Source organism: Pteropus alecto, unplaced genomic scaffold (genome assembly GCF_000325575.1).
Source record: "Pteropus alecto unplaced genomic scaffold, ASM32557v1 scaffold87, whole genome shotgun sequence".
In the NCBI taxonomy this organism is placed as follows: Eukaryota; Metazoa; Chordata; class Mammalia; order Chiroptera; family Pteropodidae; genus Pteropus; species Pteropus alecto.
In genome coordinates, this window is record NW_006443225.1 from 10699548 (window position 1) to 10716211 (window position 16664).

Genomic DNA, 16664 nt, shown 5'->3' on the forward strand with positions numbered 1-16664 from the left:
GGAAAGAGCCATACTTTGTCTTATAGTTGTAACTATAAGACTTTAAGTGGGTAATTAAATGAAGTGAATAGCCAGAAAACATCCAAATAAGCATCTGGACCTACTCCTTATTTATATAGAGAAAAATTGAAGTCAAGAGAAGTCAAGAAACTAATGCTCTTGATTAGTGTTCACTCTGTTAAAGAATTGTACCTCATCTTCCGTTTAGTGATTAGATGTAATCTTTAAAAACAGGTAGAATAAAACATTATCTAATTATATATCCCAGTAATTTTCATTATTATCTCAGAAATGTGCTCCATATGAAAAATCATGGCCAAAGGAGAAAAAAAATCTTGCTACACGTTAATGTAATTCAGGGGACAGGTTATCCTTGTTATTGTTTAATCCATGTTTATTGGATTCATTTCCTTCATCTGTGTAAGAAAACTTCACTAAATGGAAATGTGATCCAGCTCTCTGCCCATTCATTAAAAGAAGTGTATTGAAATTACAGTTTAGCTTGGATTATGTTATCAGATTCTATAGAACACCATAATATTTAAACACAATCACAGTATATTTAAGTCAAATTATTATTCCATACACCTTAAACTAAACATATATTGCTGTATGTCAATTTTATCTCAATAAAACTGAGGGGAAAAAAGATGTTGTTACAATTATGCCACAATAGGGCAGTTCTCATTTAATGAACCAGAGTATTTCTACATTTTTGTCTTGTGGTAGACTGTTATAGTTCCTTATATTTCTGCCTTTTGGGTATTGAAAATTTATTACATGAAGATTTTTCATGTAAAAGTATTGTTAGGAAATAAATTTGATTTATAAGTAAAAAGCTAGTGCCAGTGTTGTTTCATAAGAAATGTTATACTTCAGAACTTTTGCCCTTTATTTTTAAAAATTGCTTGTATTCTGGAGATTATGTTTCAAATGAATTTGAAGTAGAACAATATATGACATATATCCCTAATAAGAAATCGCTTAGATAAAATTTATTGGTTCTGATTAACTTAAAAAGTTTTTGAAAGCTTATTTCATATCTATAGCTTATATGAAGAATAATTGTATAAGACTCTAGTAAAAGTATACATATTTGAGATATATGTAACTAATTTAATTCTCTGAATGTATAAAGAATTTCAGAGTGCATTTATGTGAAGCATAATGCTCTTACACATGGCTTTTATTTATGAAAAGTGCTCATTTTTAGCAGGATCACGGGACTAATCTTTTGAGATTATAAGTTACATTTCTAGCTAATTATTGATGAACTAGAATCTTTACTAGTTAAATTACTTTATGACATACTAGGTGAGTAAAGGTTTGCTTCTAAATTGTAACAGGGATTAAATTTACTATGTTAACAGTTGTAAAGAGAAAAACCTATCTAAAATGTTGATACTACTACAATGATATAATTAGAAAGGAAAGCACTCTTGATTTTATGTATTTGCTTTAGAAATAGGTTTACCTCCCATCAAATTAAAACTTTCAATCCAGCATTTTCAGTCTTCATCGTCATATTATCATTTCCTATGTTCGATAAGCTATTATTTGAAAAATTGAAAAACGAAAGCCATTTTAACCAGTTTTTTAAATGTGAAAATTATTCCTCTTAAATTGCGGTTTCAATAGCCACCTCTTCCAGTTTACGTCATTGTTTGCCACTTTGAGCTTAATTTCTGCCTTCTTCTTTTCTTTACAACTGCTCTTGAAATTTATCATCAAAATGATTATGCATATTTCCAAATAAGTCAATACATTTATTAAGAATTAGGACTTCAAGTTTCTTTAACGTAGCAATACATCAGATATCTGGTACAGTTAGGTATATTTTATTTGAAAAATATTCATTGACCATCGAAGCTTCAATATGAACAATAATTTTTTTTCTTCCCCACTTCAGCAGCTACACTCTACCTCACAGAACATCAACCTGGGACCATCTGGAAATCCTCAGTAGGTTTGATTTGTTTTAAACAGCCCTTTCAGTTTTAGGAAGATCTTTTTTTGTGAATGTGCAGGTAGAATTCTACCAGTTTAACTGGAAGCCTATGAAATATAACCATAGTTACACTGACTATAATACTGTCATATGCTTGCCTAATTTACTGCTCTAGCTTTGCATTGCTTTAGTACAGCTCTAAGGTATTTTTAATCCACAAATTATTGAGCAGGTTCTGCTATTTTGCCTTTGTCACTTTCTCTCTCTCTCTCTCTGTCTCTCTCCCTGTCTCTCCCTGCCCCCACACACCCCCATGTATGTAGGTATGTGCACATGTGAGTGTAAAATCAGTAGACTGTATTTCCCAGGAGACCCTATGTCCTGGGAGACACTTGGGAAGTGTTCTGACGAAGGCACCTGTGCAGGCCTAATTGATGTTCTCCTGGTGCTCAGTGTCATTGTCACAACCCTACTTGTTAGCCAGCTTGTTCCACAGTAGTCATGATGGATATTAGCCTATTAAAGGCTCTTCAACGTCCTTTATGCAGTTTCCCCTGTAGTCCTTTCTTGATTTGACCCCAGGGGAAACATTTTGAGGAACACCAGGAGTGGTAAATACAGATTTCATCTTGAGTGTCAACTCCAGCAATTCACTGGAAGTGAATGCCAAGACCACTTATTGGCTTGGTTTGAGGTGCGCCCTGACAGATAAGTGATGTCTGCCATGGGTTAGAGAAGGAGTTTAGTGTTGCTATCCTGACTTAAAATTATTTTCACAGCCTTATTGGAAGAATTCTAAAGTATTCTATCTTTTATCCCAGGATACTACGCTTCCCTCACCCTTTTGGTCCACTTAAACAGTGAGTATAGACAGATGAGAGACATGGTCCAAGGATTGGGTCCTGGGACACTTCAGCGTTATAGCAAGGTGAGGGAGGAGCGAGTAAAGGAGACTAAGGAAAGGAGGAAAACGAGGAATTGGTGTCACACAATCAGGTGAACAAAGTGCTCAAAGAGGGAGTAATTAAATCTGTTAATATCGCTGAAAGGGCACATAAAATGAAGATTGAGAACTGACTGCTGCATTTGATAAGTCACTGGGGACGATTACGAGCAGTTTCAGTGATGTGGTGGGTGCGAAGACCCTGGCAGGAAAGAGTTCAAGAGATAACGGGAGGAGAGGACAGCAAGTGTGGGTAATGAGTTTCGATCACTTACTGAAGAATTTTTGCTGCCAAGGAAAGCAAAGACGTGGGATGTTAACTGGAAGAGAAAGTTTGGTTTTGAGCATTCTTTTTGGTCAGCCAGCATAGCATTGTGTTGGTCAGGCAGCACAAAAAGAGAAATTTGCTTTCAGTTAGGGTTTATCACCAATAGTTAACAGTGCATCCTTGGGGATGGCCTCAGTGTGTTTACTATGAGGGATTTGCATATTTTTTCACTATCTATTTAAAAAATGAGTTCAGTATCTCAGCATATCATTAAGGAACAAAATAACTAGTCCAAAGAGCAAGTTCTTGAAGAAGAAGAGGAACATCTAAGCTGAGTTACGTATTTATTTCCCTAACCTTCCCTGTTATTATTTAACTTAGACTTAGTGTTGCTCTTGTGTTTGAATTGACTATTCCTTTCGATAATGAATTGAAGCAAATTTAGAATTTAAATGGAGTCATTCCAACTCTCCCTTGTACAATTTAAGAATTCGAACTGTGTTGAAGGAAACAGTTCTTCTGGCTGCTTAATCTCAGCTTTCTGCTACCCTGTGCTTTTGCCTACGTCCAGCCAATGCCATTTTTACCTATAAGTTAATATAAATAAATCTTAGTATTCCTTCTGGCTTTCCTACTCCTTGCTTTCCTATACTGCCATTTATGAGAATAAGCAAAGACTTTTTTTCTGTAATGTTTAATATCTCACTTACACACACCAAACACTGTGATGATGTTTTTTCCTCCATCAGAAATCTTTTAGTGACTTTATTAGCTATTTCAGCTAGTAACTTCCTTTTCAGAAGAATTACCAGGCTAGATAGTCCTTGGAGTGTATCACTAATTTATATAGTTATTCAGCTTCCTCGTTAACAACATCGGTGAGGTTTATGTTTAATAAAATTGGTTTAGACAGAAGCTACATTGAGTTCAAAGCTATATATATTGTACATAATATCGATCCTTTTCTCACAAGCAGGTTATTGAAGTTTCTCTTAAGCAAATTTTAACAGGCTTAAATAAAGTTATAAATGTCTTATCTAATCAGAAAGTAGATATTATTAGTATTTATTATTACCTATTTTATATTAAAGACAAGATACGACCAGTGTGAAAGCTGAAGTCTCCATGCTGAAGTGTTTTGTACCCAACATTTACTTATTAAAGAATAAGATGCTAAGAAATATTTAAAAATTAACATCTTTTCAATTTCTGGGAGGCTGATTCTTGTCGTTGTTCATTTATTTCAGTGCTAAACCAACAGACTTTGATTTCTTAAAAGTTATTGGAAAAGGCAGCTTTGGCAAGGTAAGAGTGTTTTTATTTTCTCATTCAGCGAATAAGTTCTTTAAGGAATGCGTGCTTTGTGTACGCAAGGCCACAGGGCCTGTTGGTAGGCAGGATGTGGAGCTAAGGTTGTTTTCTCTACCTTCAAAGTACTGACAGAATAATTAGAAAGATGAGACATCTACTCAGATTCTAATGTAAAACTCATTTGTTCAACAAGTACTTGTCAAGCACCTACTATGTGTCAAGCACCGTCTTGAGCCCTGGTTAGATTATATTGAACAAAACTGACACCATTACTACCTTTGTGATGCTTATAACCTAGTCGGGGAAATAGTCAATTAAAAATATGCAGTCAGATAAATAATTGTAAGTAGTATTGGGACTGTCAATGAAATGAAGAACAGAGTGAAGTGACAAGAATGTCACTTCTTAGATGGGTTGCTCAGAAACGACTTCTTCAAAGAGGTGCTATTTAAGCTGAGGCTGAAAAGGCAAAAATGAGCAGCTGTGTAAATAATAGTTGGGGAAAGAAAGGGCTGTGTAAAGACCCTGCTTCTCCTCAAAAAGTGAGTGTCAGATGAATCACTTAGCTTGACAGCGTGGCCATACCAAGGAAGGGGAATCACTTAAGGCCAGAAGTGTCATAGATGGAGTTAACAGAATTATCAAATGTACTTAAGTGCTTTTTTGCTTTATACTTCAATCTGTAGTAAAAATAAACATGTATGTGCTTAATTACACTTTGCTCTATTCATAGCTTTCGGTATCTCTGGTTTGTTTTCTGTGTTGCTGGTTACTAGAAACTGGGCCCATGCGGTTAACCCCGTGTGTGTTTATTAATTCAGCAAATGCATGTTGACCACCTGCTACGTGCTGGGCAATAGAAAGCTAGAAATGGATCCTGCTCTCAAAATGCTCACAGCCCACTGAAGTGTTAGAGATATTCTGTCATTATTAACAAGAAGCACCATCTTTTGGGGAACTTCATGTTCAGATCTAGAGTCTACCAAAGCTGGTTCTTGCACACAGTATGAGGTGTAGGGTCACAGTTCATTTTCTTCCCCAGGGGTAGCCAGCCGATCCCAGCTTAGTGAAAAGTGTTCTTTCACTGCTGCTCTCCGAGAACTTTATATATCCAGTGTCCACGAAAGCATGGACCTACTCCTAGATCTTCTGTTGTATGTTTGTTTCTGCATTTTATATTTTGTTTCATTAGGCTGTCTGTTTTTGCCCCACTATCGCATTGTCTTGACAAATGTGGCTTGATAATCATCAGAGCAAGTCCTCCCTCCTTGTTCGTCAAGAGGTTATGCTTAGCCCTTTGCGTATCTGTGGAAGTTTTAGAATTAGCATGTCAATGTCCACAAGATTCTGTTGGATTTTGTTTGAGATTACACTGAATCGAAATCAGTTTGGGGAGAACTGCCATCTTCATGTCATTGATTGAGTCTTCCAATTCATGACCATGACATATCCCTTTGTTAATTTAGTTCCTCTTTAATTTTTCTCAATACTGTTTTATAGTGTTTTTTGTAAAGTTTTTACAAATCTTTAATTGGATTTATTCTTATGTGTTTTGTTTTTTATGCCATTTGAAAATTAGTGTTAATTACTGAAGCTGAATGTATGTATTACCTATGACACATTGGTTCTACTGCTAGCTACATATCCAACAGAAATGCATGCACATGTGCACTAGGAAATGCAGAGAGGCCAGAATATACATAGCATTGCTATTCATAAACAATCTAAATGTCTGTCAACAATATATACACAGCTTACAACCCAGAAGTTCACTCCGAGATACAACAGAAATGCTCGCACATGTGCCGTATTTTACACAGCAAGAAAAATGCAAAAACTATTACTATATACCACAATATGAATTCATATTAGATAATTTGGAGTGACAGATGTCAGACAGACAGCTTTTTTATATGATCCTAATTACATAAAATTCAAAAATGTCAAATCTTATCTTTGTTATTCAAGTTGAGATATTTACCGATGAGGAAGACAAGGGTGAGTAGTTTGTGGAATGGGGCAAAAGGGGGACTGCAGGCTACCAACAAGGTTTTACTTTTTGACCCGGTAGTGGTTACACAGTGTGTTCATTTTGTAATAATTTACTGAACTGTAATGATTGGTGAGTTATTCTACTTACATGTTATGTTTAATAAACATTTAAAGCCTTGCAAAAATGGTTAGAAACCAACAAAGTGCAACAAAGCAAGAAAAGCAGAGTATACCAAAAGAAGCAAAAGCAAACAGAAATGCAAATCCACAGTGTGTTTGAAAAACAGAAAAATATCTAAGGAAAAGTGATTTATAAAAGTAAATTTAGGAGTTTTCAATTTTTAAGATAAACATCATATTATCTAGGTCCCTTGTAGACTTTCTCTTTATAAAATTTAAGTATTGATTTATTGATAAGTGAATTAGTGCTATCAAAATATTAAAATTTTTAATAGTATGCCAATTTTTAACTACAACAGGTTCTTCTTGCAAAACGGAAACTGGATGGGAAATTTTATGCCGTCAAAGTGTTACAGAAAAAAATAGTTCTCAACAGAAAAGAGGTGAAGTAAAATAGCTTTGTTTCTCCTAAACCCCTTTTCTCAATTAACAGAATTGTTTTCTGGTATATGATCCAAGTTGATTCTTTACCTTTTTTTACAGCAAAAACATATTATGGCTGAACGTAATGTCCTCTTGAAAAATGTGAAACATCCATTTTTGGTTGGATTACATTATTCTTTCCAGACAACTGAAAAGCTTTATTTTGTTCTGGATTTTGTTAATGGAGGGGAGGTGAGTTTTATAATTAGTTTTCTAATATTGACATTGTTTAGAAAAAATAGAATAAAGTCAGTATTTTTCTTAAAAGTTTTTGGAAGGTTAGTCCAGCATCAACAGCTATTTGTTGAGTAGCAACAGTATTTACAGTACTGGCTAATAAACACAACGTACAATGTGGAGCAGTGTTTAACACTGGGCTTTTTTCTTAATCAGTTTATGGTATAGATGAGACAGTTCATAAAAATACCTTAGTATGTAATTTTGTATTGTTAGAGCTGTATTTGAATCTGATCATGTCATTCAGTAAGAAATTTTTTTTCAAAGAGTTGTATGAAATCATGTTAGTTGAAAGTATGAATTTGGGTGTCATTTAAAATATATGAATTAAGGACTATAGAGTAGATATCTCCTGTTTGTGTTTTAGATTTTCCTTGTATTTCTCTGTTCTTTTTAATTAATTTCTATCTGCCATTTTTCTCCTGGAATTTTCTTTTATGTAAAGGTTTGGCAATGGCAAAAAAAAGAAAAAAAAAAAGGAACCTTAGTATAAAGCTACAGTCTTCATGGATAGTTCTGTCACTGACCTATATATCAAGAATAATATACTGAAGCATTAGAATAAAACATGATTCATAATTTAGATAATTATCGCTTCATTAATTGCACATAAATATTACTCTAGCCTGTCATTTTCTAAAATGTGCAAACCATTAATCAAATGAGATGATCCTCTAATAAAGTATTCTGTAGTGAAGTCAGTTTGGAAAATGTTTCATGTTACATCCCATTGGTAATTAACATTATGTTTCTTGGTGATTCTTAATATGTTTCAGCATGTTAGAGACTTTGAGTTTTACCTTAAACAAAGCCAGGATTTCTTTAAAAATTTCTTATCGCATAGTCCCCTTTTTTGTTTGAACCAAATCTGTTAATAATTTCCCCCAAAACTCTAAAGGGATATTGAAATATATTTTGGGAAATGCTGCTGTTATGATAATAATCACAGTAATAGCTAACATATATCCAGTGTACTGCTAGGCCCAGCACTCTGGCTCTTTGTATGTATCATTTTATCTTCACAACAGTTTTATTATGTAAGACAAAGAAACTGAGGCACAGAGAAGCTAGGTAACATGCTCAGGTCATATGGTCGGTAACTGGAGCCAGGAGTTGAACTCAGGCAGTCTGAGTCCAGGATCTAGGCAGCTGACCTCCCCCTATTCCTCTCTTCTTAGTCCTCACACCATTCTAATTTGTTTCATCTCTGACTTGTGAATGTCTCTAAAAAATTTGTTTTAACTGACAGATACTGTCATATTTTTATAAAGGAATCTTTATTCCCTAGTCCCAGAACAGAGAGAGAGAGGGAAAGAATATTTAAATCTTACTGTAGCACACTTAACTGGAATAAAGGAACTAAAAGGAAGACTAGTTTCTCTTCCTTAAACCTGAAAGGTGACCAGACACACCCAGATCATTTGGGGGAGATCATAAAGAGAATCATTATTCAACCCCCTACATGTATGTAAAAATGCCTTCTGACTCTTCAGTATAGAAGTAAGATTATGAATCCCGCAGGCACCCCGACTCGGTGATGCAGATGACCCCACGTTTTTCCCTACCTTTCGGGTTGTCATTTTAGTTCATGCATGCATGAGTGCTAACATATAATGAGAATTTATTGAGGGCCTGGCACTTTGTAATTATTTTACATGTGTTATTTCAGTTCATCACAATTCTTTGAGATAAACACTTGTACCCATTTTATAGATAAGGAAATTAAGGCTCAGAGAGGTTAAGTAACTTTGTCAACATCACAGTGTTCTAGTGAGTGTTAAACCCTGGATTTAACCTAGACGTAAGTACCACTCTGTGTCTTTGAAATGTCATGTGAGACATCTAACTGCAGATGGATCCTACAGCAGATTTCCTGCTTCATCTGTGATTTCTTCATGCTGTTTAGGACTTTGCTTCTGGGCCCTTTTTACACAGTGACTGTTCATTACTGAGTAGCAAAGGTGGAAAGAGATAGGCTTGTCTTCTAAAAAGACATACTTGGCTAAGATGATGGGAGAAAAATAGAATATTGGGGTGGGTGGAGGAGAAGTTGAAAAAGCAATAGATATAAAAGGAATAAAGACCAGGAGAAAGGATAGAAAAAGAGAGATGGAAGGAATGTGATTTCATTATGTGTTTCCTATTATTATTCCTATTATTTTCCCCTAATATTCACATTTACATTTTAACCTTGACACTTGATATTAATTATTGTATATTACTACATATTTGTTCTGGAGCCAGGTAGAGTATAATCAAATAATTCTTATGCTAAGCCTATAAACAAGCCTTTCTGAGCCTCAGCTTTCTCATTAATTTTCTACCTCAAAACAGGTGTATTAAATAATACAATCATATAAAGTCTTTAGCATTGTGCCTTTGATGCAGTAGGCAGTCAGTGTTAGCTATGATTATAGTGGAGGGTCTCTCCAAGATGGAAGGAAACCTAAGGGAGAGATCATTGTCATAGAAGCCAAGGGACTTAGAGTAGGTCGAGCAGACTTCACCTGATGGCTAAAGGACAGGTTGTAAGAAGTAAATTAAGAATTAGGAAGTGTAAGAAGTGGACTGGAGAGTCCAGATGCCGCTTAGCCTTAGCCATTTGCTACCAAAATTGGAATTTAGGCTTAATGGGGTAGAACTGTCCCCCACCCCTTTTTTTTTTGTCCTGAAGATACCAAATTTAGATTTTTCTAAAAACAATATTGTTTCAAATAAATTATATCTGTGGTTTATATTCAATGTGCTAGCCACTAGTTTCCGATTTCTGGATAATATTTGATTTTTTTTCCAAAGGAAAGAACAGTCAAAATAGGTCCAGTAAGATACTGTAACTACATGCCAATATCAAGATCATTGGTCTTCATCGATGATCTTTTATCAGAGTGGTTTTCTGCAGGGATGAGGACACTGCCACATTGAGGACTGAGACGTAAATGAGAGATGAGTAAGTTAGCAAGGGTAGAGAGAAAGGTGTGGTTGAAGAGAGACAGGGATCGCTAGGTTGGGACACAGACAAAGGAGAGTCACAGTTATGTGCTGTGGTGCTTTTTTATCTCATGTTCAAAGTAACACAAACGAATTCTATTTTTGTGTTATAGAATGTATTTGTTTCACTTTATGTATGATTAATCTTAATATTCTTTTTTTTTCCCCCTTTTACAGCTGTTTTTTCACTTACAAAGAGAACGGTCCTTTCCTGAACACAGAGCTAGGTTTTATGCTGCTGAAATTGCCAGTGCTTTGGGTTACTTGCACTCCATCAAAATAGTGTACAGGTAAGTTTTTAAAATACTATTTGTAGAAAATAAATAAATAAATAAAATGTTACTTGCGAAAATGTCTTCGTATTATTTTATTTCAGTTAATATTCAGTTTTGCTTTTCTTTTTTTCTTTCTTTCTTTTTTTTTTTTAATTTGATAGAGACTTGAAACCAGAAAATATTCTTTTGGATTCAGTAGTAAGTATTGTCATTTAAAAACCTACTAGTTCTCAATTTTTATTGTTATACTTAGTGGAAAAAAAGTCAGCCTCAAAGGTTCCACACTGAATGATTCCACTCATACAGACAAAGCCATAGAGATGGAGGGATGGAGAAAGGATTAGTGGTCGCGAGAGCACAGGGATGGAGAGGGTAGGAGAGTGCAAAGATGAAGGGGTAGCAGAGAGGGGATCCTTTGTTTCTTTGGGATGATGGACAGCCCTCTGTCTTGATTGCGGTGGTAGTTTCACCAATCTGTACATCTCTATTGCATAGAACATACACACACACACACACACGTATATGTGTGCAAAATAGTGAAAACACGTACGTATATGTGTGCAAAATAGTGAATAAAGTATGATATTGTATCGATGCCATTTTCCTGATTTTGATATTATAGTACAGTTATATAAGATGTCAGCATTAGGGAAAGCTGGGTACATGGGGAGTATATGGAATTCTGTGTATTATTTTTGTAGTTTCTTTGGGTCTATAATTATTTCAAAATAGAATGGTTTATAAAATTGCCAATTTATGTCCATGCATTGTTTTATCTTACTGCCCCTGTGCTTCTCAGGGACATGTTGTCTTAACAGATTTTGGGCTTTGTAAAGAAGGAATTGCTATTTCTGACACCACGACAACATTTTGTGGGACACCAGAGGTAAGAAGTATGTCTCATTGCCATTCACATAATCATGTATAAAATGCAAAAATGAATCACAAATTGCATATACAAAATTTGAAAGCAGAAAAAAAAACTATCATATTAGCTTCTAGCCAGTTGGAAGTATCTGATAATCATCCTTTCTGAACGCTTAAAGTTTATTGATAGTTGTTATTTTTAACTGTGCATGTGAGATACCACAGATAACCTAACAAAGATATGTTATGCTTGTTTTCAATGTTAATATTTACCTTAGAGTTTTTTAAATATTCAATTATATTTCTAATCCTTAAAAAAAAATCACAAATCAGTGATGAAATTGTCCTAAAATTGTGGTAATGTTTGCACAACTCTATAAATATACAAATAGTCACTGAATTGTACACTTTAAATGGGCGAATTGTATGGTGTGTGAGTATCTTAATAAAGCTTTTTTTTAAAAAAAAAAAAAAGCTAACGGAAATAGGGCAAAAGATTGACATTGCCTATATTTAGGTGGCAGCCTTATTGGTTTCTATTATTTTTTTCTGTTTTTCTGTATGGTTAAACTATTTCTTAAAAAGTGTTTATTTAACAGAAGAAAATAAAGCAGTGGATATTGGTGGAGGGGAAGCACAAATCATAATTTATTAACCCAAACATTCCCATTCTTTAATCATGTTAGCTAGCAGAAAATTTATCTTTCTATTTGAGACAATAATAATCTTTATGATTTATGTTAAAGCCTTGTTATTCACACACATACACACACACACTTTTAGTTTATTTTAAACTGTCCTAATTTTAATGTATTTATAGTAATCTTAGGTGCTAGGTAGTATTTTATCATTATCGTAATCATCATCGTAGAGTAATGGCAAATACTGTTGAAAATGCTTGGGAAAAAAATGGCTCACATGAGATTTCTAATCAGGATCAGAAACTTAAGTAACATAAATAAATAACAACATTTACTTTAAAATGTAGTTTTTTCTTTCTTTCTATAATCTAACCCTAGCTCTTGTATGTAATAGTAACTATTCTTTTTTAGTGTATATATGAAGAAACATTTTTTGTGAATATATATTGATTTTATAGTTAAACAAAAATTCTAATACTTGTGGTTTTTAGAAAGCAAACAAAGTTTTTTTCTAAATCTAAATGTGATCAGCAATTATTAAATCTTTTTAATTTATCTTTCCATTCTTTAGATCACATAGAAAAAGCTTAAGAAACTATTTCCTTATTTCATATAGGAAGATAAAATATATATTTTGGAATCTAAAATTCAAATTTACTATTTTATATGTGTGAAATGGTGATGAGTGTTTTACAAGTTAAAATATAAATAGCTGTCTAATAACATACAGCATTTTTTGTATAATATGTTCACTGAAAAGGAAAAAATGGATTATAATTGCCACCTTAGAATTCTTTCTTCAAGAGAAACAGTTATGAGTAGTGACCAGAGGAATTTCTAAAATAAATTAATCCTGTGAAAGACTTCTTCTCACCCCAAAATACCTATTTTACCTACAGACTCTACATTTGCTGTCCTCCTCTGTTTCTCTTAACTGCATCACGGTTTGTGGGGGAGATATTTGAATATGTATACTTTGAAAAATGTCCCAGTCGATGCTGAGGAACCATAGGTATAGAATGAGAATACCCAACTATTTGAAAATCTAGATAATATGTTTTTAGTATGATAGTAACACCTAAAATTAGATAAATTTCTCATTTATTCCTAAATTTTATCTTGAATTGGTTATTGAGCTGCTCTAATATTTAATTTTTTCTCCATAGTACCTTGCACCTGAAGTCATCAGAAAACAGCCCTATGACAATACTGTGGATTGGTGGTGCCTTGGTGCGGTTCTGTATGAAATGCTGTACGGATTGGTACGCGCTTCTACTCTTATTATTATTCCAATAATTATAATTGATTTGAGTTTTCTCTCTTATCCCTTTTACTAATCATGTGGACTCTTAGATAACACTAAGAGAGCAGTAGTACCCTGGTTAGATGAATCCAAAACCACATTAGGGATCTGCACAAAAAGAAAAATTTTTCATTTTGTTGTTAATTTTTTAATATAATTATTTCTCTTTTATAGTAATCACTTTAGGTATTCTCATCCCATTCACATTTTAAAAGAATAGACACCTAGTTTTAACATTAATTCAGTTTACCCCAATCATCATTCTGCCTGATTTCAAAGAAATGAGAAGAAAAAAGAATTTTGTGTTTGCATTTGTAATGCCTTTTGGCTTTTGCCTTGTATCTTGTTTTGATAGGCTTTAGTTAATATACTGATACTACACTCTCTTCATCACTGGGAACCCTCAGTTCTCTTCACCAAAACATCATCTTGAAGATTCCATTGGAAAGAAGTGATCTTTGTTACATCATTAGTTTCCCCAGTTTTTATTAAAGACATAGAAGGCCAGCCAGAGCTTCTGATGAGCATGAGTAAAGTTGTTTTCCTACATTGAGTTAATATCATTCCAACCAAAACAAACAATTTAGGCATTTTAATTAGCTTACATATCTTCATAGGAATAATGTATGTTTTTCTTTAGGCTTTTTGAAATATTCAGAATAGTTTCTAGGCTCCCTTTGAGTGTCCAGCAGTCGGGCTGGGAACCACCCTCTCTTCCCACGTGGTGCTGCCCCCAGCAAGCCAAATACCACCGTCAAACTTCTATGGCCCCCCGCACTGTCTTTTCTTTGCCTTTGACCGAGGTCCACTTGAGAAGAGATGTAGTTTTTGGTTATGCTGGTGACTTAGAACACCTACCTGATAACCACTTTATACCTTTCTTTAAGTGTTGGGTATTTGTTCTCTTGATATTTCCAAATCCTTTGACTTTCTTTAGTGGACTTTGAAAGTATAAAATATCATATATAAAATTCAGTTGATTCAAAAGGGAACATCCATTGATGAGACTTACATTAACTATTTAAAAATGAAGTTAGATTTTAAAAAGTAAAAAATAAAAAGTTTTTTCTTTCCTATAAAAAAAAGTGACTAGCCTATAACTCCCTTAACTTTGAAAATTATTTTTACTTTAAAACTTTTAACTCTATGTTTAACTGGCTAATGCTATGTTGAGTGACAGTAGAATTTTAATTCTGCAGAGTACACTCATAATGCTGTCACTGACAGTACTTAGGAAGACGTAGTATCTTCAGATCTCCATCTCTACTAGAAATCTGTTTTAATTAGTTTATTCTCAAGAATCAAGAAATCACGTAATGTTGCATCAGTGTTGGATCTCTATTTCCAATAATTCTATCATTGTGCCTGTGATGTGGTCGGTAGTTGACTTCTCTACAAGGTGTTATTGAACAGACTGACCTTAATTTATTCAATGAACATATAATAAGCTCTTGGGTTTTAGAATCACTTCCTCCTCAAGAGGCCACACTGCCAATACACACGCACTCAAAGAGGCCTGCACATTTCTGCAGTTGTCCAGACCCAGTCGGCTTCCTGTAGATCAAAGCCAAATCCAAGTATTTTAATGTAAACATCTTAGCATAGTTTAGTTAACATTGTCTTTATTTTGCTTATTTTTCCCCAGCCTCCTTTTTATTGCCGAGATGTTGCTGAAATGTATGACAATATTCTTCACAAGCCCCTAAATTTGAGGCCAGGAGTGAGCCTTACAGCCTGGTCCATTCTGGAAGAACTCCTAGAAAAAGACAGGCAAAATCGACTTGGTGCCAAAGAAGACTTTGTATGTATATCTTTCCCAGTATCCGCTTTATTTAAGCTTGTTTATAATTTGAAGATAAAGCCTTATTTTATGTTGTATTTAATGGAATGAATACAGCTCTTAAGAAGAGCACCCGACAGTTTTCACCAGTGTGTCTGTATGGAACTGTACAGTTTAAAGCGCTCGCACATTTCTTTCACTTGACCTCCATAACAGTTTGATCCTCTCCTCTCCATCCCCCACATCCAGCTTTCACACTCTTATTTATTCGATTTTTTATTAGAATTTTTCCTCCTCTCTCTCCTTTTTAAAAATGTGTGGCATATGTTTTTTTTTGATTACCTAAACTTTCAGATCATTTTGTTTAACAAGAATTTAAGTGCCTCCTGACTGCATGAGGTAATGCCTTTTGCCTCGAACTAACATTAAATCACTTTTTTTTCCTAAGAATTTGGAGACACCGCCTTGAGATAATTATGGAATCTGCAGGGTTTTTTGTTTTACGTTTTTTTAATCAGGGTAATTAAATTGCTAGTGTAGTTACCAGTGTTATGTTACTCTGTCAGTAAATTCACAAACTGTCGAACATAAACTTTTAAATTCAATTAAATTTCCCAGAAATACCCAATGGCTGTTTATCAATCTTGAACTTGAGCTGGGAATGATAAACTTTTCTGCTACTGATTTTTCTCTCCTATACTCCCCAGTCCATCAGGTGGCTCTCTCGTCTGTTCTCTCTCTGTCTGGGATTCCACAGTCCCTTGTTTCAGTCAGTCTTGCTGCTATTTCGCGCTTCCTTGCCCTTCGGTGCTTTTATTGATTTCATTGATAGAAATTGCAGTCATGGAGAAATCCATTCGTCATCTCTGGGACTGCTTAACAGAACTGAAGAAAGTTGCATAACTGGGCTGAAAAGCGTTCCCAGACCCAATTCCGACGCGTGTGTGCGTGTGTGTGCGTGTGTGTGCAGGCTTCACCAAACCAACAAGCTAAATTTCAGACACCAGCAGTGTCTGAAAATTCAGTTTAATTCTGACACTGTCCACCTGAAGACGGAATTAGATTCCGCAGGTGAAGGGCTTAGTCCCACAAGACCACTTTTTACTTCAAACACCAATCAAAAGCCCAGGTTGTTACCTGTGCTTTTGACAGACCAGCTACATATCAGAGGTTCCCTACGATTCCCTCCTTGGGTTTGATTAATTTGCTAGAACAACTCACAGAACTCAAAACCCATTTATTTACTATATTACTGATTTACTGCAAAGGATATTAAAAGATACAGATCAACAGCCAGATGACGAGATACAGAGGGCGAGGTCCCAAACAAAGGAGCTTCTGTCCTCATGGAGCTTGAGGCCTGGCACAATGACACATGGAAGCATTCCGGTTCCCCAGCATGGGCCAATGAGATGTCCTTTTGGCTTTTTATGGAGACTCCATTATGTAGTCATGATTGACTAAGTTATTGGCCATTGGTGATTGATTCAACCTCCAACCTCTTTCCC

At 34.7% G+C, this 16664-nt stretch overlaps 1 protein-coding gene across 3 annotated transcripts in view; it reads left to right on the top strand.

Moving 5' to 3' along the window:
- Positions 1-16664, top strand: part of SGK3 (serum/glucocorticoid regulated kinase family member 3) — a 58326-nt gene that overhangs the window by 33056 nt on the left and 8606 nt on the right. For 2 of the 3 annotated variants that reach the window (XM_015598673.2, XM_015598677.2), the window contains 9 exons: positions 1910-1962; positions 4407-4464; positions 6942-7025; positions 7126-7257; positions 10468-10580; positions 10727-10763; positions 11365-11451; positions 13240-13335; positions 15022-15177. In XM_015598673.2, the coding sequence (XP_015454159.1) occupies positions 1910-1962; positions 4407-4464; positions 6942-7025; positions 7126-7257; positions 10468-10580; positions 10727-10763; positions 11365-11451; positions 13240-13335; positions 15022-15177 (816 nt within the window). The remainder of the gene's footprint in view (positions 1-1909; positions 1963-4406; positions 4465-6941; positions 7026-7125; positions 7258-10467; positions 10581-10726; positions 10764-11364; positions 11452-13239; positions 13336-15021; positions 15178-16664) is intronic. The other variant, XM_006924011.3, reaches the window with a different exon arrangement.